Raw genomic sequence first — 24,082 nt, 5'->3', positions numbered from 1 at the left:
ATTGCAAAAGAGCGCCCTCACATGTTTTGAAGGGGATAAATTCTTCTCAGTCAGTGTATGCCGGGTTGAGAGGTGATAACTGCTACATTGAGCAGGTGGGAAACAGCAATGACGCCTAAGATGTTGAATTAATTGGCTTCAGGGTATGTTACGAACCAGAATGGACATTCCAATTTAATACTGTACACAATTTTTCCAATTGTCAAAAGCTCAGGGTCTGATTTCGCATTCCTTCCTGATGCAAAGCCTTGAAGGTTGTATTACACTCCCTTTTGTAAACGATACAAAATTGTGTATGGTCGAAGAAAATGGTGGCCAACATTGTGAAGAAAAATCGCTGTACGAAAATCGAAAATACACCTCAAGAGTTAAAACATATAATAATAAAAATAATGATAATAATAATAATAATAACAATAATAATAGTAATAATAATGTTAATTGCCTTTAATACATAGGCAGGGATGTGGTGAATGTCATAATCATTTACTGCCGTACAGTAAAAAAGAAAATAATAATAAATTAATTAAATAAATTAAAAACAAAAAGTGAAATCCATCTTAAAAAGGCAATATGACAAGAATGTCTCTTTTGTCTTCTTTAAGACTTCTTTACTGCAATTCTGCTCCGATTAGACAATTATTACTACAAAGAAATCATCATTGACTATACTGGCTATATGTGGATCCGTCAGTCAAATTTCTGGGATGTTAAAATTTATTGTTTGTTGGTTTTTCATTAAATGTAGGTCTTGATTTATTAATCCAAATATAATTGTAGTCGAGACGACTTATCCAGAACTGATTTCCATCAAGGTCTGCTTTATTCTCATTTTCTAGAAATAGTGTATACTGTATCTCCGAACCCACCCTTATTGAATTTCGCCTGACAGATATTATACGTATTGATTCAATTGATGTAACTAATGACACGTGAGAATGAGACACGTCATTTACGTCAGAGCACCCTCTCCGTTTGAAGTAATCATGTTGAGGGTCATTGATCTCTTCTCACGGCCTCGGGAGGGAAAATTCGATTCATGCCATTCAATTACAAAATTGAACTGTGCGTGCATAAAATAAAAAATAAAAAATCATCTTGCATCCAGTCTCATATTTAGCATATGCCATAAGAAGTTCCGTTGCACAAGACATCTTTCTCTTTCTTTCTTTTTCTTTTTCGCGAACACCTTTACGAATTAGTGGTAATGCCATATGATTAGCAACCATTCTCGTTAAAGTCAATTATATTTGTCAAATATGAGGGTGCATTTCAGTTTCTATAATTAGTAATAACAGCATTAAATATTAGCCGTAGTATTCGCCATGGCATTTACACCTGTCCACAGAGTGCTCTTAGGTCGAGAATTCCATGAGCAAAAATGTTTGTCGGAACCCGCAAGCAACGAAACGAGGCAGCCAGGCGGTCCGGGTGGGCAGGCGGGATGGACCCCAGTAGGAAACTATACTCGGCCTGATGCTGAGTCACACACACACACACACACACACACACACACACACACACACACACAAATATGAAACAAATTTGCAGCTGGGTTTAAAGGGATGATTTATGTCCTCCATCGATGACACTGATGCGACTTGAAAAGTTCTCCTTGTCTTCTGTTTCAGTCTGTCTCTTCGTCTCTCCATTTCCCCACCCCTTTCTACCCCACATCATCTTGAGCATGCGCAGAAAATAAATGGTGCTTGCGCAATTAGTGCAGTACCATTTTAATGTTTGATGTTTGCTCATTTCCATCTGAGAAGATGGCTGGATATTATTCAGCTACACTAAGCTGGTCTTCCATGGGGTCCAGCTGGATGTGAGGCGGAACCTCCGGGTTAAACACCCTGCTCTTTGCGATGAATGAACGAAACGGGATCTTTTACGTGCATGAATTGTGACTCTCTCCTACACGGGACCTCCATGTTATGTCCTATCCGAGGGACATGGTGCATGTACTTCGATGTACAACGCATGTCGTCCTGTGATCTAGTGTGAAGATCGGTTCTGAGATGGCTGAGATATCCAAAAATAAAGTAAAACAAAGCGATCCTAATGAAAGGTGGGTCCCTCCATTTATTACCTTTTGTTTTTTTCGATATCTCAGCCATTTCGAAACCTATTTTCATCAAATAAACTTTGAATTCATCTCGGAATTGTGTGCTCTTTAATATTTCATAAGAAGTTTCTCATCATCTCACAAAAAGGTTGGAAACCTGAAGCCCAATTTCAATAAGTATACCACCCCCTTAACCCGTCTCCGTTTACCTCGATGCGGAAGCTCTCATGATTCCATCGAATGAAAAAAAAAAAAATAATAATAATCCAGGGGCAGTTTAGTATGCACAAGGAAGAGAAGTTGATATGGACATCTAGTTTGCCCTGATGGTTCTCATATTGTGGTCGTGGCTGCAATGACGGTAGTGAGTACTCAGTGACATATATATCCACCATGGGGAAAGAACTTCCTGGAGGAAAAAAAAGAAATGCTCAGCGGCTTCTTCTTGCTCTAACATTAAACCTTTCTGTGCTAATGAGTCAATAATGTGAACAATTTTTAAACACATGCATAAAGCAGGTATAATAATCAATGTGACATGAAGAGGGTTAGCACACAAAATGTGGGCAAATACCACAATATAATATCATAGACTTCAAGGCCACTTCCGCCGAGTCTCAGCAGGAATCCCCTTAAAAAGAAATTGAATTTACCAGGCATCTGGCTGTCTCCCCGCGCAAAGTCCTCATCACCAAAACTACCCTGGAACATTCAAAATATTTGCTCCTACCATAGATACGGCCATGTAGTTGAGATCTGAAAAACGAAGATGAACTTTACAAGATTCCATGTAATATTGAGACAGAGTAATGCATGCATGCAAGAACTAATCAGAAAGCAACAGTAAATCCATTACAATATTCTCACTTTGAAAGTTCTGTGCTCCATGTCCAACATGTCACAGGTACAATTGTGTCTCTCATATGCTATCATAGAACCTATACACAATGCTTTAAAAGATGAATAGTAATTGTTACTGTGAGGTGAAATCTACGAGTCCCCGATTTACCATATTCTAAATTTGTCATTCCTAACGTAGCACAACTATAAACCAAATAAAAGCAAACCAAAACCATACCAGTGGTAATTTCTGTCTTAATTTGGACTGGATAATTTTTTTTCTTGACACGTGAGTGTCTCTTTCATCCATTTAAGCATCATTACCCTGCTCAGTCAGCCAAAGTTTAATTGTTTTGATAATCATTGTTAAGCTATCACAATAAAATCGATGACCTTTAAGTCTACAGACTGCTACTGCTCCTGTCACCATAGTCCCCTGGTCAATGTACGTGGATTGAGTGAATGCAGCTATATTAGTAGAACACATCAGTGAAAGTTTGTGGAAAATTGGACAATCCGTTGAAAAGTTATGAATTTCTGAAATTTTGGTGACGAGACCACTGGATCTGTAGACTACTACAGATCATGACATTACCCACGGACTACGATATAAAGAAAGTGTAAGGGAAAATTCCACAAAATATCATTTCATATGAAAAGTACACATTCCCTAGACTTGTTACTGACATAATTTATGTCAAGAGTAATATTATTCCCCCTGCTTTCTGAAAGAGGTAAGTCTAGTGCTCTTTCATTATGCTACAAAAGTGAGAAAAAATAATGTTTAATTTTCTTCTATTTTTTCTTTATATGGTAGTCCATATACGATGCCATCATAGTAGTCTTCTGATCCAGCGGTCTCATCACTAAAACTTCAAAAATTCATAACTTTTGAACGGATTGTCCGATTTTCCTCCAACTTTCACTGAAGTATCCTACTAATATTGCTCCATTCACTCAATCAACATGTACATTTGTATTTTGGGGGTTAATTCCCCTTTAATTCTTCTTTCTTATCCTGCCACTATACCAATGGACTGTGAAACTGATAAGAAGACAGGAAGTCAAAGACAACGAAGCCACCAAGCATTATTAGGCATTATTTACCATTTGCAGAACCATTTACCATTTGCAGAACAAAAACCCAGCTTTAGTGCTTCAAAATAGGTCTAAAATGTGAGTTAGGGATAGAAACAACCAATGTGTTTTTTTTTTTTATCAGCATAATCAATATTAAATATTGTTAAATGTGCAAAATGTGAACAATAGTGACAACAAAATTATTTCTAGAATGGTTTATTGAGAAAAACAGCGATATTTCCTTATACTTTATGCTTCTTTGCAAAATTTGTATATGTAAGATGTTTTGTGATACAATTGGCCTACACATATGCATCAAAGTGATTACTCGAACATATTCTAAATCACTGCTCCAAATGGTAAATAGTACTTTTAATTAATGTCACTCATCCTTGGCAACCTACCCATCCAGTCTCCACACGCACCTGTCTTGTTCATTCCTACTGAATGCTTCCAAGTACACCATTTTGATCAGCAGCCAGAATATGACAATGCATACATTAAAAACAAAAGGAAGAACATCACCACCCCGGAAATCACACGTCTTGGCAAGGCCGGCAGAGAGTGTGAACTGGATAGTTATCACAGGGCTATGTGTCAGGGGCAGATCCAGGAATTCCATAAAGTGGGGGTGCCTTTACAAACTTTAAGGGGGGTGCACACAGCCCTCGACCATTTTTTTCTTTTTATTTCTTTTGTTTTAACACAAAATAAAGGGGGCGCCACCCGGTGCACTCCCCCCTGGATCCATCACTGATGTGTGCAGAACCTTGCTAGTTTGAACCATGGCTCCCCCCCCCCCCCCCCCAGTCCAACCAATGTACGGTACTACCCCCATCCACTCCCCCTCCCAAACAGTCAGGGGTTGTTTCATTTATACATCATGATTGACTCATCAAAACAAAATACAGTGTATAAACACTTGTAAATCAGATTCATATATAAATTTATTTCTCCTTTGATGCTGTAAGACACATGGTGTCTGTTATTTCATTTCATTTCAACATCAAAATACATGTAATGTTTCTGTGTTTAAAACAGGCTTATTAACATGAACAAAAATAAGCAAGGAAACTAGAATACAACAAGGAGGAAATCCCACTGTCTTTGCTCATTTTCACTCATAAACAGATTTCTGGTCTGTTTCTGCTCTTTGTTAGCATTTATGGTCATTAACAGATACAGTACTTTGGGATAACATGATAACACAAGTGAATGGCTTCAACAAAAACTAGAGTTAACACAATACAAATTACTATGACAAAAAAGAGGATACAGTTATCCTTTTACACATTGGCTTGATGATATGAAAATAATGGACTTGGTGTCAGTTCTTGATTTGTTACATGTTCTATTTTCTCATAATTAAGCAATTTCATGTCACAGTGCACTCCCGTTATAATGAACATGGTTATTACTAAATTCTGGTTACAAGTAAAAATTCAGGCCGTAACATTATCCACTCTATGCATTTTAATGTTTATTTCTTCGGTTATGACAAAGTTTCAATACATGTATAACGAAAGAAGACTGCTGGTCCCGAGGACTTCGTTATAACAACAGTCCACTGTACTACACTTACTAGGAGACTATTCTCAGCAGTCATTCATGTCGACCACGCCCATTCAGATCCGAGGGATCATCATCAGGACCACACTTTACTTCTTGCCTATCCCTCATCAAATATTTCACCTTAAAACACTGATTCTAACTTTTCTTGAATATTTCTTTCCTGATGTAGTCTGATTTCAAGTTTAACCCAGTCTGATGTGCACTGGGTTTTCTTGACCCTTTCACAGAGCACAGAGCAATTCCTGTGACTGAATTTACTCTCATGTCTTTCAAAATACACATGTATGATGAGTTCAATAATGACCTTCCTTGGTAAAACTGCAATTTGGCAATGACTATTTGATGTGTTCATCTGTTACTTTCCAACTGATGAGACACAATATTAAATGAGCATAAATGTAATTATAATATATTCTGACAGAAGTATAAGGAAAAATGCAATGCCAGTTATTGATTTTTCTTTGAAGTCATGGCATTAAACTCTCAGTAATGAAGTAGCTTAACTGCGTATAAGTGACACACTGTGATTTAAACATTCATCAGAAAACTATAATATTTAAGCATGGCTGTTTGTCCGGGGAAACCAAATTACTGCTGGGCATTTATCATTCAGGACTCTTATCTAGCCACGCAACAATTATGGATTCAATAATTGCCTGCATTCAAATAAAAACAACTCAAAAATACAATACTGTACTTGCAAATCCTGTAATGCTTCAGAAAAAGCTGACACAACAGGCTCTTGTAAGCGATAAAAACGTATTGAGCTGTCACCAACTTCTTTTAGCCAACCCACTAGTCTCAAGGCAGAATTTGTATCATAATTCACTTTGGTTCATGTATCTTGCCGATAGGCCATTACGGCAGGCCTATGCTATTTCTGTGTGTGTGTGTGTGTTTTTTTTTTTTTTTTCTTCTTTTTTTTAAAGTTTTGTGGTGGACACTGAATGAAGATCAATTGAATCAAAGAACCATAATATCTGCTGATCAGTTCCCTTTAATGAAAGAGATGTTGTTCAAGAAAATTGACAGTTGCTCGAAAATCAATCATTGAAACCTCATCATCTGAACAGACAACTCTACCAGCATACTGTAAAACATAATATTTTATAGCGGCATGAAATTTTTTCGCGAATTGGAGTCGACGGCCTTTTTCACAGCATGAAATTTTCTCAAAGTGCCTCTGGCCTTCGATGCATCACCATAGTGTAGACAAAAGCCTTCGTGTGCATTGTAATAATCGTGAATCTTTTCTCGCGCGAAATTTGCGCAATTAAAATGCATGCGAAACATTCCTCGTTTTACAGTATATCATGCTTCACAATACAGCCATATAATATCAATGCAAAATATACAGTAAAATATACACATCTTGTATTGCATCATCTGGTAAATGAACTTCATCATATTTCAAAAATATTTTCCCAATGTAGAAGTCAGGAAATCAAGAGTCATAATAATGACAGCATTCATCAATTATAATTATTTATTACGTTTTCTCAGCTCACAAATTACATGCAAACGCAACCATAGACAAACACGCGAACAAGCTCACTGAAAAGTGGGAGTTCTAAAGGAATGAAAGCAAATGAGTTCATCTCTCACAAAACAGTGATTTTTCTTTCTTTTTTTACTATATTCCCCCCCCCCCCCCCCCCGAGTTCATGCTTTTTTGTCTCTTTAATCTCACCTGATGGATTTTTCATCTGTGAGAAGGTGGAATTGTCTGCTTAGCTTACCTAACGTATTCAACAACTGCTACTCTAAGAGAGGATTCAAATTCCCATTAATAAAGGATCAATAACCAGTGAGGTGAAAAGTTTGTTCCTTCATAATCAGGGGATAATATTGATAGATTTACACAACAGATACACTGTCCTGTTCACAGTAATATCATTATGCATAAATTTTGAATACAATGTACATTCAAAAAGTGGTCTACCGAACAGGTGTATTCAAAGCACAGAGCCCTTTCCTATTAGTCCGGCCTTATTCCAAATACGGTCTGTGAGATCCTAAAATGTCTGGGTCTATCAAACAGGTTCTTTTTCATTCTGCTAAGGGTGATATTTACTGTAGTATAAGATATCTATTCATTCACCTGGGTTTGTTTTTTTTATTTCTTTCTTTCTTTGGCAATTGTGAGTCTATATTCAGTGCCAGTATATATTCACCTGGGCATACAAGGACTCAAACATTTCAGTATTCCATACGTCTGCCTAAATTTGTTCACTAGTTCGTTTACTGTTTCCATCATCAACACTATACATATCCATATCAAATATATCGATATTGTTTACTGTATGTACCATTTGTACTTCACATTAGAAGATGAGACAGTAGAGAAATATCATTATAAAACTCTTTATATCATTCTCTATTCAACGCAGCATTCACACACCCTTTTTCTTTTAAAATTATTTTGTGTAAAATATCTCATCACACATTGACTGAGGTAGCGGATTGCAGATATTGGTTCATCAAACTCATTTCGCTACTGGCAGACAATTATCAGAGGCAGTCTTGAAACCAAGCTACCAGCAATGGAAGGTCAGAGGTCACCGTTGTTTTACAGCTTAGACTTGGCAATGTTCTCTTTCAGGAAGGGTCCAATGTACTTGTAGGCATCTGGGATCTGGAAGAGAGATCGAGTGAAAGGGAATAATGTTAGCATGAGGCCCTTTTAGAGGTTATAATAAGCCATGCCTTACAGAAGAGGACCTGGGGAAAATGTAGAAACAAGGGCCCCATTTCATAAAAAGTTGATACGAATACAACTCTTGCTGGAATGGCAATTGTCATGGTAATGACAAGAATCCAACTTCCTGATTGGTTGTTGCTATTGGAAGTTGCCATTCCAGCAAAAGTTGCCATCCTAACATCTTTTATGAAATGGGGCCTAATTACCAGGGAAGCACTGGGTACTCCTACACTGACCTGTACAGCAATGAAGCAGGGATGCAAACCCTGGAAAAAAAGGCACAGCAATATTCTGACGGTTGAAAAGGCATTTTTTCTTCTTCTTCTTCTCTCACAAAACAGTATTTTAACTTTCCTGCAATAGACAGGTGTTGTAACATATTTTGAGAAATACATTTTCCATGACACATGCAGTATATTTGGCAAAAAAGCAAAAATTAAAAACACACACACATGCAAACAATACAATTCAAAATACTGCATATAAAGTAAAAGCCTGCATCTATGTTGAAAAAATTCTTATACCATCATGTATATAAATTGTGATGGAAGCATAAAAGTCAATCCTTTTCTTTAATTTCATGCTTCCACACTCTCAGTTAAGAGAGAAAAAAGATCCTTCAGTCAGGAAATAGCAGAGATAGGAAATTATGTTGCTAACCCAAAATTTGTACAGCATTTTTAGACCTACCTGAAAATTGACCTGTGCTTCTTTTTGTGCATTTAGTGATGCAGGGTAATGAAAAGTGTCATAGTTTTTGAGACAATTTGTGAGAATCAATTAAACAAGCTCTGAAAGAGCTACAATGTTTAACATCCACACATTTTTGGGACAACAGCACAAAAACCTGCTAAACCTAACTTCTTCTTTTTTCAGAAATACAGAAGAAAAAGCTCAATGTATCATCAGCACTAGTCAAATTTTAACAAGAAACAGCTTTAAGATTTAATTTCAACAATGCATATTCTGAGATTTCTCTTTTTTTCACCAAATGGTTTGTCATTTTAAGGTACAGGAAGCTCAATGTTACTAGTTACGTCCTTTTTATTTATTTATTATTATAATTTTTTTTTTTTTTTTGGGGGGGGTGTACCTCTAGGATGTTTGGCAAAATGAGCTGTCTCTTAAAGGGAAGGTAAACCCAAAGAGCAATGTGGATTGAGTGAAAGCAGCAACATTAGTAGAACACATCAGTGAAAGTTTGAGAAAAATCGGACAATCGATGCAAAAGTTATGAATTTTTAAAATTTTGGTGTTGGAACCGCTGGATGAGGAGACTACTAGAGGTTATGACGTATGAGTGGACAACAATACAAAGAAAATATAAAGGATATTCAACAAAAATTCACTTTTCTAGAATTATGAAAGAGCAGTGGACCAACCGCTTTCAGAAAGCAGGGGGAATAATTGCTACCCTTAACATATGTCAATATCAAGTTGATGGAATTTGTAATTTTCATGAAAAATGGATTTTTGTAGTATTTTCTTTATATTTTCTTGATATTGTAGTCCACTCATACGTCATAACCTCTAGTAGTCTCCTCATCCAGCGGTTCCAACACCAAAACTTTAAAAATTCATAACTTTTGCATCGATTGTCCGATTTTCTTCAAACTTTCACTGATGTGTTCTACTAATGTTGCTGCTTTCACTCAATCCACATTGTTCTTGGGGTTTATCTTCCCTTTAAGAGCAATGCAAACTATGCCATATTTAACTTGACTTTGATACACATAGTAAGTCTGAGATGAACAGAATGCAGAAAATTTAGAAGAGAAGTTCCTCCCCATATTGCTCAGAGTCAACTTGAGCCTCACATTTGAACCCTTTCTGTACCAGGAACTTGGACAGTGTGTACAATGCTATGTGGGTTTCTGTGCCAATCCGCACTCAAAGCAGACAGAGGGTTAAGAAATATTAAAGGCAGGGGAGGCCCAATTATACCTCCTTCCTATTGAGGGGGGCAGCCTTGGCCCACTTGTAGAGGTTCTCGTAGACGTTGCCGTCATAGCGACCCAGCACCGAGGACAGCATCTGGTCGGGAACGTCGAAGGCGTCGACCAGGGTTACAGCGATGGGACGGATGACGGCGAGGAGATCGATGAGCTGTCTCTCCAACAGGTCAATCTGGACACCAGTCAGGTAACCATCCTACCAAAATGGACAAAGTGGGTCATCTTCGAGCTACCACAACACAGTTCTTCCAAGTTACAGGCGAGTTTGTTTGTATTTATTTCCAAATAATATTTGGATATAAAAGCAAACATTATGCAATAGGACTATTAAGCAATAGGACTATTGAAAAGTTAGTAAAGTTTAAGGACATTTCAGACAGTCCATTTAAATTTGTGGCTTCTAACCTGTTACGGACAAGTCCCGAGTATACTCGGGCAAGTGTCTATGGGAAATGCGTGTTGTAGCAAAATCAGCCTGTCCTCAAAAGGTTAAAAGTATTAATTTATTTAATGTGCTTGTCTGCTCTACATGAAAACTCTACAAATTGTTATGTCAAAGTATAGGAGAATAGAATGAAGAAAATACTGGCAGAATTTCACAAATCTTTAGTTTTGTCATCAGGAAAAAAAAAATGCTTTTCCTCACCCCATTACACTTTTGAGATATGTTGAGACAAATATGACCCGCTACAACAAAAGGATCCTAAAGTCGCTGACGGGTGAGCCGAGAAAATCGAGTTTGAAGTCAGATCACCAAAATCTGTCAAAACGTTTGGATTTCTGCTTTTACATGATTTTGTAGTTAATGTATCTTCTATCATTTGCCGAAATTTCGAAGCTAAATGATCAAAGGAAAGGCCTGAACATAGCATTTTTCTGGGCCATGCTTGGCTCGACCGTCAGCGACTTTAGGATCCTTTTGTTGTAGCGGGTCACAAATATATTTTCAATATCATCTACATTTAGTTATGCTCCTTCAAAGTCATACACAAATCAATTTGACTGAAATCCCTTGAATATTTTCTTCATTCATTCATTCATATTACGTGTGACATCATAACTTATTGTTCAGTTCCAATCTAGAAAGTGCTGCACATGGAATTTACCAGCCACCAGAAATACATGAGTAGAACAAACATTGCATCTTTGCCATAATGTAAATCTTATGAAGTTAGAGCTGTGATACCGTCACTGTATTTTGGCATATTCCAATTAAGCAAATAATGGTTTTTACGTGCAGAATATGCAAAGTTGGCAGCCACACCAAAAGCCACATTAAAAAATTTACTGGACCATTCAGTCCATTCAAGGCACCAACAGCACTGTTCTCATATTCAAGTCAATGATTCCCACAGTCATTTCAGAGCATATGAGAGACAGCTTATTTCTTGAAAGAGGGAGGGCAGTGCCTTAGATTTGAATAGTCAAACCATCGAAATATGATCAAACAAGCAAAAGTGACGAAAAGAAAGGAAAAGAAAAAAAAAACACAAACACAAAATTCATCAAACATGACAGAAGGAAATCGCAGTTTCTCCATATTTGAACAAAAAAAAAAAGAAAATCACAATATAACTCAGACATACTGAATAATATTATTGTCCAATGCTAAACTTGGTACAAGTTTTCTGTTCATCAGATATCCCCCCACCCCTAATTTTAGGTGCTAAACTGAAAGAGCTGACTTGTACACAAATGGGATCACAAATGTCAAGTAGTCTCCTGTCCAGCAGTTTTATATGTTATGGGGCAGAGTCTGACGGTTGTAAAAACTATAGTTGGGATAGGTAGGAAAATTAAATGTCATCATACTGTTTTCATATTTCATCTTGACACTGCTATTATCTGCTAAAGGCAGAACTATTGCTAACCAAGCGAAATGAAATCATGAGTGCAGAGGGGGATACACACTATGTGTCTTGTGCTATATAAGCATGGTCAATTACCATTACAATATCATTAAAATCCCGACAAAGTAATTAATTTTTTTGTCTTGGAAGAAAGAAAACATCCAGTTGAAAGGCTAATGTCAGTACCTGTAGGAGGTCTCCCTTGTTTTGGCTGATCCCATGGATGGCATAGAGATAACAAAGGGCAGAGAGAGCATCCCGTGCTGGTGGGGAGAGCTCAGCTGAGTTGAGTCCATCAAAGAAACTTTCCACAGTGTACAGGTGACAATGAGCCTGTGATCAGGAGAGATTTCAGAATGTTATCAATTCTAAGCCATACACTCACTTTACAATATCTCCCTCATTCCCTACCTGAGTGAATCTTTCAGTTCAAATTGTAAACTCCTTCAATGAGGCTTGGGAATGGACTTTAGTGATAAAATGTAACCAGTACATTTGCCTACAATTTTAAAGCCTGCAGCAGCCATCAAAGCGTATGCTCTAATAGTAACTGAATGAAAGCATTCACTGTAGAGTGTTTCATTTCATCCAGTGAGCGATCAGAACACATCTAAAGACCTGGTAGAGTGGGAATACCATGGAGTTGGAAAACTAGCCCGGCCTGGATATATTCAAGAATCCCTGTAATAAATTGTGAACAGCTTTATCAATGATCTCGATGTAAGTACACATACAGTCAAGAAATCTTGACTGGAATCAACTATTACTGACGAGCGTACACTTTGATTATTCTGAACTCATTAAAGTTGGGGATATTGACTTCACAGTTGTTTGATAGTGACATGATAGGGAATGGCTTGACCCCAAACAGGGATCCTTACCGCAGCGGCCTTGACTAGGTAGAGATGGCAGTTATTCCAGGCTATCGGCTGAGACTGTCCCTTCTGGACTGCCTCATTGATCCTCCTAGCTGCCAGCATCACCACACTACAGGAAACAAGACAGAGATGGAGGCAGGTAGTGGGCAAACCAGACAGACACACAGATAGACAGACAGATAGACAGACAGATAGATAGACGGAGAGACGAGAAACAGACAGACAGACACACACACACACACACACACGCAGAGACAAATGTACAGATAGATAGATAGACAGACAGAGAGACAATGTACAGACAGACAGACATACAAGCAGAGAGACAGATAGACAGACAGACAGAAATAAACAGAAAGACAGACAAAGAGACAGACAGACAGACAGACAGACAGATAGACAGGCAGAGAGACAGACAGAAAAACAGACAAACAAACAGGCAGAAAGACAGATAGACCGACAGACAAATAGACAGACAGATAGACCGACAAATAGACAGACAAATAGACAGACAGAGAGATAGACAGGTAGACCGACAGACAGACATACAATATACAGACAGACAGACAGACAGACAGACAGATAAACAGACAGAGAGGCAGATAGAGAGACAGACAATCAGACAGATAGACATACAGACAGACAGACAAACAAACAGACAGACAGAAAGGCAGACAGATAGACAGACAGACAGGCAGACAGATAGATAGACAGACAACAGATATAGGGGCAGAGAGACAGACAAAAGAGAGAGAGAGAGAGAGAGAGAAAAGAGAAATTCTGCAGATTAGTTGAGAAGAAACCTGAAGGTGTAAACAGCGACCTGTAACCCACAAAATGTGCACTTTATTTTATTCATTGCATACTGTATCTGGCTGAAGGCTTCTTTTCTTTTTTGCCAATCTTTTTGGCACAGATGCAGATCATAAGAAGGTATAATCCAGTCCCCTTAGTCACATATCATGAAGAGATTATCCAGTCCTTTAATCTTTATGCTATTAAAACCGATTTTCTCTTATAGAATGTGCTATTCTTTCTTTCTTCTTCTTTTTTTACACCTGAGTAAGTTAGGAAGCCGCATACATTTCTTCCATTCAATAATTTAAGGAAGGGTTTAGCTGAGTGTGAGTATACTATGATAGGTTGGCCAGGTGTGGCAAAGTAAATACAGTTATCGAAGAGAAACTTATCCCATTACAATAAAGAATTAACAGTTAAATATCCATGACTTTTGTCCCATAAGAATGATGCATGGTACACTTAGACCAACCAGGAGGCCACTTACAGTGCCCACAAAATCCCTAAACAATCTGTGGTAAAATAAACAAATAAATGAAGAGTTTGTTTGCAAAAACCAATAAGTCCATATTTGTCAAATGGAGATATTTGCGATTAAAGGTCAAGAAAAATAAAGAGAATAATAAGAAAATCTCTGCTTCTTTTGACCATAATTTCAAAAATATACCTTTATATGTAATAACCAATATATCATTTAAAAGGTATTATTTTGTACTTTATGACAGAGACCGTACTTCAAAATCTTCAAAAATGGACTTATCGGTGTTTGCAAACAAACTCTTCAAATGTATCACTATACTGAGATGGAATAAATAACCACCAACTCCCTCAGATAAGACATGAAATGGAGGTCATGTGTGTGAGAGTATCACAACAGATGCAAGTAAAAGATCCTGCTTCATTCATAGCTAAAAGCAGTGTGTATAACCCAGTGAAGTGGTCCGCTCAAAGTACTTGCAACTTATCGCACTCTATTGAGACCAGCTAGTGCAGTTGAATATGGGTTATCCAGCCATCTTTTCAGATGGAAAATGAAAGCAAATTAATCCTAACTTACCTGGGGGGGCATAATGCCCCCCCCCCCCCTTGACGAATTCCGCGACCATTCCGGCGCGCAAAATTTTTTAACCGCGCCGCTCGAGAGGACCTTGGGAGAGCTACATACACTGAATACTACAGCCAGTGCGTGCGAACACATCACATGCGCACAAATTTCAAATCCATGAACGGATAAGATGTTTGTGTGCGCATGCGCTGGCTGTAGTATTCAGTGTATGTAGCTCTCCTAAGGTCCTCTCGACCGAGTCACATTCAGTCATCAATTCGAACAGAAAGGGACTATTGGCAGAACCAAACGTTGTCCGAAGCCTGTTTTCAACACTTCAACTTAATTGGTAAGTCTTCAAATTGAAGAAATTTTTGGATTTTAAGTTGACATTTACCTGCGATACTAAATCTGTCATGATCCTGAATGCTACAATGCGAAGCCCCATTACGTTGTGCATATGGGGCTGCTGGTCGCAGTTAGCTATGCGTATGGGGCTGCACACGCCGCTGGTCGCAATCAGTGGTTTCGTACAACACTACCTCGCCGCCGTACGGCGGCGGCTCTGGTACGAAACCATTATTGCATGATTACTAAGACATGAGAGCACTTTGGGGCGAGTAAGTCTCACAGACAACATACTTTAACCTGAAACACAAACTAAGACAAGGAAATTCAGGGAAACTTTTGAGGTACCCAAACTTTTTATTATCTTTAAGAAATAACCATCGAATGCCAGAATTCAATATGTATTTCATCACCGAGATATAAAGAGATATAAACTCGTATGATATTCACGACAACAACAAAATTGACCAAGCTACTGAAATCCGGTCCTGCAACCAACGGTCTCCCCTTGCCTTGGGAAAATTCAGGGAGATGGATCCAAGAGAAATGAGAAAACTAAACAGAGACTGGACAAAACTTGCATCATCACATGGGATGGAGAGGAGGGGTTGCTAGGTTACCTCTTGGCCCGGTGTTTGTAGGCATCCACCAGGACATCCTGGTTGAGGAAGTCAGACTGCTGACGAACTGAGCACCTTGGGCTGAGGTTGGCTCTCAGGTAGGCTGCACACCCAACCGGCTGGTCCCCAGACTGAGTTTGACGAGCAAGCTTCATCAAATACCTGACAGAGACAACAAAATGACACACTCGTGAATTTCCTCAATATCTTCTCAGACGATGAACATTTAATCAATTTCTTATGCATTTAGGACCACGATCAATACAAAGCCGACTCTTAGCTTTCCAGCTACAGCTTTATTTGTATATAATATAATTTTCTTCTCAAAAACCCATCCAGAAATGGCAAGAAAGCGAGCCATCATTTTGCAAAGTTGTCAGAAATTCAGTCTTGGGGTTGTCCAGCAAACTGGAAATTGAAACAAAATAGTGAAAATCATAACATCATGCAAACATTGTTCACAAAACCATATTAAAAAAAACAACAACAAATATTAATAAATGAATATATAATCCAGAATTTGACTTCAAGGGTGGCTGTTATTGAGATGCCGAACATTTGGTTTCTGAACACATATGATTGATATTTTTTATTCATTTTTCAGCTATTACACAAGTTAGCTTATTTTGGGTTTTTTTTTCTCCAGCTGTGGTGTCATTGATTTATTAAGGGTATTTTGCCAACAGCTCACGCAAAATCACAAAAATCAGACACGATTAAAAACTACTCAGGGAAAGTGTGTTAACTGAGCATTTAAACTAATGCTCATTCACAGTCCTGTTCACTTATTGTTATCCTTAAGAAAGAGAAGGATGAGGAGGAAGAGGAGAAGGAGGAGGAGGAGGAGGAAGAAGAAGAAGAAGAAGAGGAGGAAGAAGAGGAGAAGGAGAAGGAAGAGGAAAAGGCAGCAGGAGAGAGAGCTGTAGGAAAAAGAAGAGAAAGAAGAAGAGGTCAAGGAGGAAGAGGAGATAGAGGAGTAAGAGACAGAAGAACAGAAAAGCAGACAAAAGAACTCATGAGTAAAGCCATCCGTACCTTGCTGTCTGCAAGAACATGACAGTGTTCTCTCCCTCATAGGTGCTGGCGGGTGCAGCGGTGCCGTAGAGCTCTGGGAAGCCACTAGCCTTGGAGAAACCATGGCCACCACAAGACATTCTCAACTCTTCCAGACCACTGGCCGAAACGGTGGAGGTGAAGGCTTTCAAACCGGCCGAAGTGGCATGGAGCTGAACAAGAGGACAGATAACATAATACACTTCATAAGCAACTATCAAGAAAATACTGGCAGTGATTATAACTCAGAGAGTTGGCCAGAGTCAGACCACAGCTAGATTTGACTGTATGCCATAATGACTTCACACTTTGTCTCTAATGATGTCCTATCCAGCCAGGATCAACAAATGAAGCAATATGATTTTAATACACAGAATGTTTTATCCCAGCTAATGCACATGCAGACAAAGAAAAGCAAAGACAAAATTAAATCTTACCTACGATTCATTATGAATTTGATTCTGCAAAGGTTTCAAATGTGAATTCATTTGGAACAGCTACTGCACTCTCACTGACAAATTGCCCTTCAATGAAGTAAACGAGCACCAATTTTTGTGTTGATGAAAGCAAATTTGTTCATCAGTTGCAATGAAAACAACTTGATGCAAGAATTCACTAATTTGAACTATTGCACTCATTTTCAAAATACAAAAATCAGAGATGAAACAAGGAAAGATGGAGCAAAAATTGTTTTTGTCAGCAAAATTACACTGAACACACAATTACACTGAATGCTCATTCTAACTATTTCAAATGCATAAAACTTGAAATTAAATTAGAGTAGGGTGGACCTAAGGGTGCTTTTAAGCGCTCTCCTAAAGCCAACCAAACTATACCGAACCCGCCCCAGATGAGAGCTCTAACATTCCTAAAGTGTACCATATTGAACTGGGCCAAAAGTGGACTACAATGTACTTCCTGATGTGCTTCAAAAGGGTACCAAAGACGTACCAAAAGTTTGCATGTAAAGAATGCCCGTATAACGCACATATGTTATAATGCAAAGAAATCATTCTCTTTGTTTGCGACATGTGTAAGTACTTTAAAAGCCCCAGGTGAATGACGCTCTTGCTACAAAATGTATGAACCCCTCTAAAAATAACTCCTGAGGTATGTTTTCTCCACATAGCGCTCGAACGCTCAAATCTGGCACAGTACAATTCGGCACGCTTTAGTCCGGTTCGCTTTGGTGCACTTTAGAGCAGTCGAATGCACCCTGAGACTGACCTCTGGTAGAGAGCTGAAGTTTCCTTCATTCATCTCAGCCAGGCTGGCAAAGTAAGTCTTCATCATCTCCTGACCAGTGTAGATGAAGGCGTAGGCTGCTGCGATGTTGGGAAATATCTTCAGTTGCTGACTTTGGTAGTCTAGAATCTTGGCCTCCTTTGTGCTGTGGCAAAAAAACAAATCAAAGTTTCAAAAATCGAAGGAACTTTCTCCACTCTATACTCTAAGAAATATAAAGATTCTACATTTAGCAGGGTCACAAATATTGCTACTCACCCTGGAACTAGTTCAGACTGTCGACGCACTACGCTGTATCTGGTAGCGATGGTACAGCCCCTAGACAGGAAGGAGCCTGTGTTACCCACAATGCCGCTGCGGATGGGCACCATGCTACCATAGCTCACCTTGGCATGGGGTGGTGGAACGTATCGGCCATCTGGAAGAACCTTTGGGTGGATTTATACAGGAAAACAATTACAATGAAATGATGATAAAAACAATGGCTTGCTACAACCTTTATTTGCTAGAGACTTGAATATCATCTTTTGGAACTATGATTCTTTATCAAGTCTCTTTAATACAGAAAATGTCAAGTTTACCCTTAATTCTTCACTATCCCGACAATCCATCTTCATTATTTGAGGTTAACCCCTTTAGGATGAACTAATTCTGCTCAAATACATTTGTATAAAACCCAGTCCAAAATAAAAAGAGACTTTCCAAAACAGTCTACAAAAAAGCACTCGATTTTGGGAAAAATTTGTTACAAATTGATCCATCAATGTGCAAAAAATGGCTTTTGCTACTGAAAATGATGCTCCCAGGTTCGCTAGAAAGCGAACCCTGGCTGCCCTGCCAGGTTCGCCAAAAAGCGAACCTGGCTGCAAGGTTCGCCAAAAAGCGAACCTGGCTGCAAGGTTCGCCAAAAAGCGAACCTGGCTGCAAGGTTCGCCAAAAAGCGAACTTGGCCGCCAGGTTCGCCAAAAAGCGAACCTGGCTGCCAGGTTCGCCAAAAAGCGAACCTGGTTGCAAGGTTTGCCAAAAAGCGAACCTGGCCGCCAGGTTCGCCAAAAAGCGAACCTGGCTGCAAGGTTTGCCAAAAAGCGAACCTGGCCGCCAGGTTCGCCAAAAAGCGAACCTGGCTGCCAGGTTCGCCAAAAAGCGAACCTGGCTGCAAGGTTTGCCAAAAAGCGAACCTGGCCGCCAGGTTCGCCAAAAAGCGAACCTGGCCACCAGGTTTGCCAAAAAGCGAACCTGGCTGCAAGGTTCGCCAAAAAGCGAACTTGGCCGCCAGGTTCGCCAAAAAGCGAACCTGGCTGCAAGGTTTGCCAAAAAGCGAACCTGGCCGCCAGGTTCGCCAAAAAGCGAATCTGGCTGCAAGGTTTGCCAAAAAGCGAACCTGGCCGCCAGGTTTGCCAAAAAGCGAACCTGGCCGCCAGGTTCGCCAAAAAGCGAACCTTGCCGCCAGGTTTGCCAAAAAGCGAACCTGGCTGCAAGGTTTGCCAAAAAGCGAACCTGGCTGCCAGGTTCGCCAAAAAGCGAACCTGGCTGCAAGGTTTGCCAAAAAGCGAACCTGGCCGCCAGGTTTGCCAAAAAGCGAACCTGGCCGCCAGGTTCGCCAAAAAGCGAACCTGGCTGCAAGGTTTGCCAAAAAGCGAACCTGGCCGCCAGGTTCGCCAAAAAGCAAACCTGGCTGCCAGGTTCGCCAAAAAGCGAACCTGGCTGCAAGGTTTGCCAGAAAGCAAACCTGGCTGCAAGGTTCGCCAAAAAGCGAACCTGGCCACCAGGTTCGCCAAAAAGCGAACCTGGCCGCAAGGTTCGCCAAAAAGCGAACCTGGCTGCCAGGTTCGCCAAAAAGCGAACCTGGCTGCTAGGTTTGCCAGAAAGTAAACTTGGCTGCCAGGTTTGCCAAAAAGTGAACCTGGCATACATCACAAAATCCTTTTCAAAGAAGAGAAAATATTAGGTGCATTTTGATGAGCCTATCTAATTGCTATCTAATTGTTTTCATTATATTTTCCTTCGGTAAATATGAAATTACCACTCTTGGTCTTGTGTATGAAGAGTTTAGATAAGTGCACAAACATTTGTCAGTGACAATCAATTTTACCTGTGTAATTACTCTGTACTAATTGTTAATATCAGCCCATTGGGCCATGTATGTCCATAACAAAACAAAAAAAAAAATGTTTTTTTTTTTAAGTTTTACAAATTAAGCACTCAGTAAAGAAGAACATACTAATTGAATGCAAAGCAAGCTCATAACCCTCTTCCGAAACACTCATAAAGAAACTTCTGCTCTGTAATAATTAAGTAGTCAATTATTGTTAAAAAGTGTACATCTGTAACAGACACATAGTGTGACTGTATGTGAGCTTTATAATTTCATAAGGATTGATTTGTTGATTTTATTTTCCGATGTTTATTTGTGATTTAATTGAAAGGTAGCATGGAACATCTCGATAACTACGATTAAGTTGGAATACTTGTTAATTAAACTAATTAGCAGTGTTTGTTTGTTTGTTTTGTTTTTTGTAGATTGCATTGCACACATATTAAAAAACGACTTTTGATAGTGGGTGTGCATGGAAATTAAGCCTTTTTGTAATTTTGTAATTCGCAGAAAGATGATAAATGCAGCCTTTAGGCCTATGCTTCTCCTATATTTTCTACATCGCACCTGAGAACTGGATGGTATTCGGCTATCAATAGTATTGATAGATATAGCCCTGCATGTGGTGTGTGAACATACATACATGTAATTATCCATACATGCCAGGGCTGTCAACACGGGAAACTAGTTGAGAGTGAGACTCCCATAGGCCAATGCTATAATTTAGGAGTCAAAATGCGTGAGATCAATAGAAATGCATGGAAATGAAATAAGTTTTAGATCGAGTGAGAAAGGACCTCAATGCATGAGAGTTGGCAGCCCTGACGTGCACATGTATGCAAAGTTTGTATGTGCTAGGCTTTGCATTATGCGTAACAAGTTTGAATATTTTGCACACTGTACACAGCATACACATGAAGTGGAACATTATCATTAAATGCAATTTACGTGTAATGGTAAAGCAAGAACTGTAACTACCGGTACACAATCAATGCAATATTTTGCAACAACATTCCCGCATGCATATTGATCAGAAGAAAGCTATATAAAGTTATAGGGCCAGTACCAGGTATCGCACAAACATTTGATGAAGTCCAAATGTCAAATTGACAAACACAAGTAAGTCAAATGCTCACAACTCGTAAAAGGATATACAGTAGTTCTGGACTCTCAATCGAAATGTTTATTCACAGCTCCTAATCATTGCATGATCACCATCCAGTGCACCACTGGCCTCATCCTGTGAAGTAAACAGTTTACAAGAGAATATGGGATAGACTTACAGTTGTACAAACTACGTACTATGAAATCCGTTTAACAATATTTGTGAGTCAGGACACTGCTCTCTTGTCACAGTCGTCATCTTATGGCGAGTCCTCTTCTTCAAATGGCCATGTTCACGATGAGCAACATATACATGCTGGTTTCAGAGGATTTATATTGTGGGGATGGAAAGTGTGGAACGATGTCTGGCCCATGTCCATCAGTGCAGGGGTCAGAAAAGGTCAAGACCTAGCCAACTGCCAAATCCACAGAGGGTTCAGTGAGTGGAATGTGATAATTCAGACACACTAGCACAGTGTCTGCACTACACGTAGCTATACAGTTCTCATGGCAGCGTGTGTGCAAACCAAGGTTATTGATAATGTTTTGGTGGGAAGCCACTTGTATGAGGTGTATTAAACTAACAATCCCACCTCATCCCTGCTTGTGAATATATCATACACTTGAACATTATAAAAGGGGATGGTTAGTACAGGGCTGCCATAATTGGAAACTAGTTGAGAGTGAGACTCCCATAGGCTAATGCTATAATTTAGGAGTCAAAATGAGTGATATCAATAGAAATGCATGCAAATGAAATAAAGTTTTAGAGTGAGAAAGGACCAAAATGAGTGCTAGCAACTGTTCAGTGGGAATGCTGGGGGATGATTGTTCCAATCCTTGTGGGATAGAGTACTTTATATACTGGTATCTATTGTTGTGTGAAAATTATTTGCTTGAGAATTAATGGTCTCATATTTAGTTATTATTCAAGTAATGTGCAGTTCAATGTTTCCAGGTTAGCATGCCTGACAGTGATGGGGCATATACTGCACATTACTTGAATATGAGATCATTCTGAGGCAAATAATTTTCATTCAACATACTCATAAAAGAATCCCACAAGGATTGCAACAATCACCCCTCAGCATTCCCACTGATTCCCACTGATCAGTTTGGTAATACAGGCTATCCCCTGTAAGTATGCATTTCAGTTAATTGAAACAGGTTTGTTTAGTATTTGCTTGTTCATGTGTTTGCTTGTTTTGGTGATCATGGCGATCATGGAAATTTGACAGAACTCCACAGTAACATACCCAGTTTCATGTTGATTGTGAAGTTAAGGCAATTTAGATGATTTTGATAATTTACATGTGAATGCTGGAAGCTTAATAAGAATTATAGTGAGCTGCATGGTTTCTTTATTGTCCTAGAAGCTGCCTCTAAAAATCCACTTCTTACATATAGACATACAAATATCAGGATACTCTTTTGCTCAGGCGTATATATAACTTAAGCTTAACAGTTGGGCCGTGGGTGTGTCATTCATGGTGCGGCAACTGATCTCTTATAAGATCAGTGATGCAGCTTGCTTGGAGCATACATAGCCCAAAAAAACTGTATGGTGTCTTCAAGAAAGCACATTGAAACAGCATCCATATCCATGATTAATGGTAGTGCAACGATCGTATGGCATGTAGGCCTACACAGCAATAACACTGCTTTGGCAGTACCCTGTAGGCCTATGTTTTTGGTAAAAGATGATTTAATTCATCCGTTCAAAGAATAATGAGCGGGGTATTACGTAAACAGGAGAAATCAGAAATTCAAAAGGAATGGTGCTAAAGTATACTAGTGCATTAAGATAAGTACTCAATTAATGAATGAAAATTCATTAGCATTTGATGAGGACTATAAGATCACAAATGAAATTGGGATCCTTGTTCAAGCAACATACAGACTCATACATTTGCTATGGAGAGCAATTACCTTCACATTGACATATGAAAATCATTACTCAAAGTGAACAGAGGGGCTACATTGCATCTGCAGACATTGATAACAGGAGGAAACCCATACTTGATATTCATAATCTGTATTTTTTGACATCCTTTTCTCAATTGAGTTATTGCGTGTGCTCTTTGTGCGGTGTGTGTTGTGCGTCATGCGTTAATTTTGTACTTTCATTTTCTTCTTGAAAACCCCATGACTGATAGTTCACCAAACTTGGCAGGTAGCATCCATCCCCAGGGGAATAGAATCTCAATTTATGCAAATGGGCACCTTTTAAAAAAAAAGTTATTTATGAAGTTTTCAGGTGGAGAGGCAGTCCTTTACATTGATCCAAGTGTTTTCAATTTCTTTAAAGTTTTTTTTTTTGTGTGTGTGTGTGTTTTGCGTTTGTGTTAAGAATTATTTAAACGAAAAGTGCAAAGATGATGGGATGTACCCATGATTTTTTTTTTCTTTTTTTATGTCTAGAACGTCTGGTATTATTTTATAGAAAGCTGTTTTTTTTTAAGTCACCTTGATATGAGGTCCTCATCCTTTTCATCCAATTTAGCTATACTGCCATGTAATTGATTAACTGTAAGCCCTAGGGATCTCACTAATCTGACTGTGGTGACAGAACAATAATGTTTGTATAGGCCTATGCCAGAATGAATGTATTTGCAAAAGTTAGGGGTCCCTTTAAGACACCCAAACTTGGTGGCACACAGAGTGTATGGTGCACACAGCAAAGTGCAGATACAGTGGGCTAATGTTACTTTACTCTCCCCTGACCATGAGTCTGGTGAATGTTTTGGCCAAGTCTTATCAAGGTGACATTCTTTTTGACCCCTGAACTGTACAGGGGCAAAAGTTAAATACTTTCCCCACAATACAGCATACA

The 24,082-nt window shown here is 39.0% G+C and overlaps 1 protein-coding gene across 1 annotated transcript in view; it reads right to left on the bottom strand.

Annotated features, from left to right (window-relative positions):
- Positions 1-7,225: 7,225 nt before the first annotated feature.
- LOC140240195 (peroxisomal acyl-coenzyme A oxidase 1-like) overlaps positions 7,226-24,082 on the bottom strand; it is a 51,644-nt gene continuing 34,787 nt past the window's right edge. Inside the window, exons 7-14 of the mRNA XM_072319991.1 lie at positions 18,309-18,478; positions 18,033-18,195; positions 16,788-16,978; positions 15,753-15,914; positions 12,945-13,050; positions 12,250-12,396; positions 10,203-10,409; positions 7,226-8,192 (exon numbers count right to left, since the gene is read on the bottom strand). Coding sequence (XP_072176092.1) covers positions 8,127-8,192; positions 10,203-10,409; positions 12,250-12,396; positions 12,945-13,050; positions 15,753-15,914; positions 16,788-16,978; positions 18,033-18,195; positions 18,309-18,478 — 1,212 coding nt within the window. The 3' untranslated portion in view covers positions 7,226-8,126. The remainder of the gene's footprint in view (positions 8,193-10,202; positions 10,410-12,249; positions 12,397-12,944; positions 13,051-15,752; positions 15,915-16,787; positions 16,979-18,032; positions 18,196-18,308; positions 18,479-24,082) is intronic.

This window comes from Diadema setosum, chromosome 16 (assembly GCF_964275005.1).
Source record: "Diadema setosum chromosome 16, eeDiaSeto1, whole genome shotgun sequence".
Taxonomy (NCBI): domain Eukaryota; kingdom Metazoa; phylum Echinodermata; class Echinoidea; order Diadematoida; family Diadematidae; genus Diadema; species Diadema setosum.
Note: the sequence above shows the minus strand (reverse complement) of the source record. Positions and strands in the feature narration are given on the sequence as shown.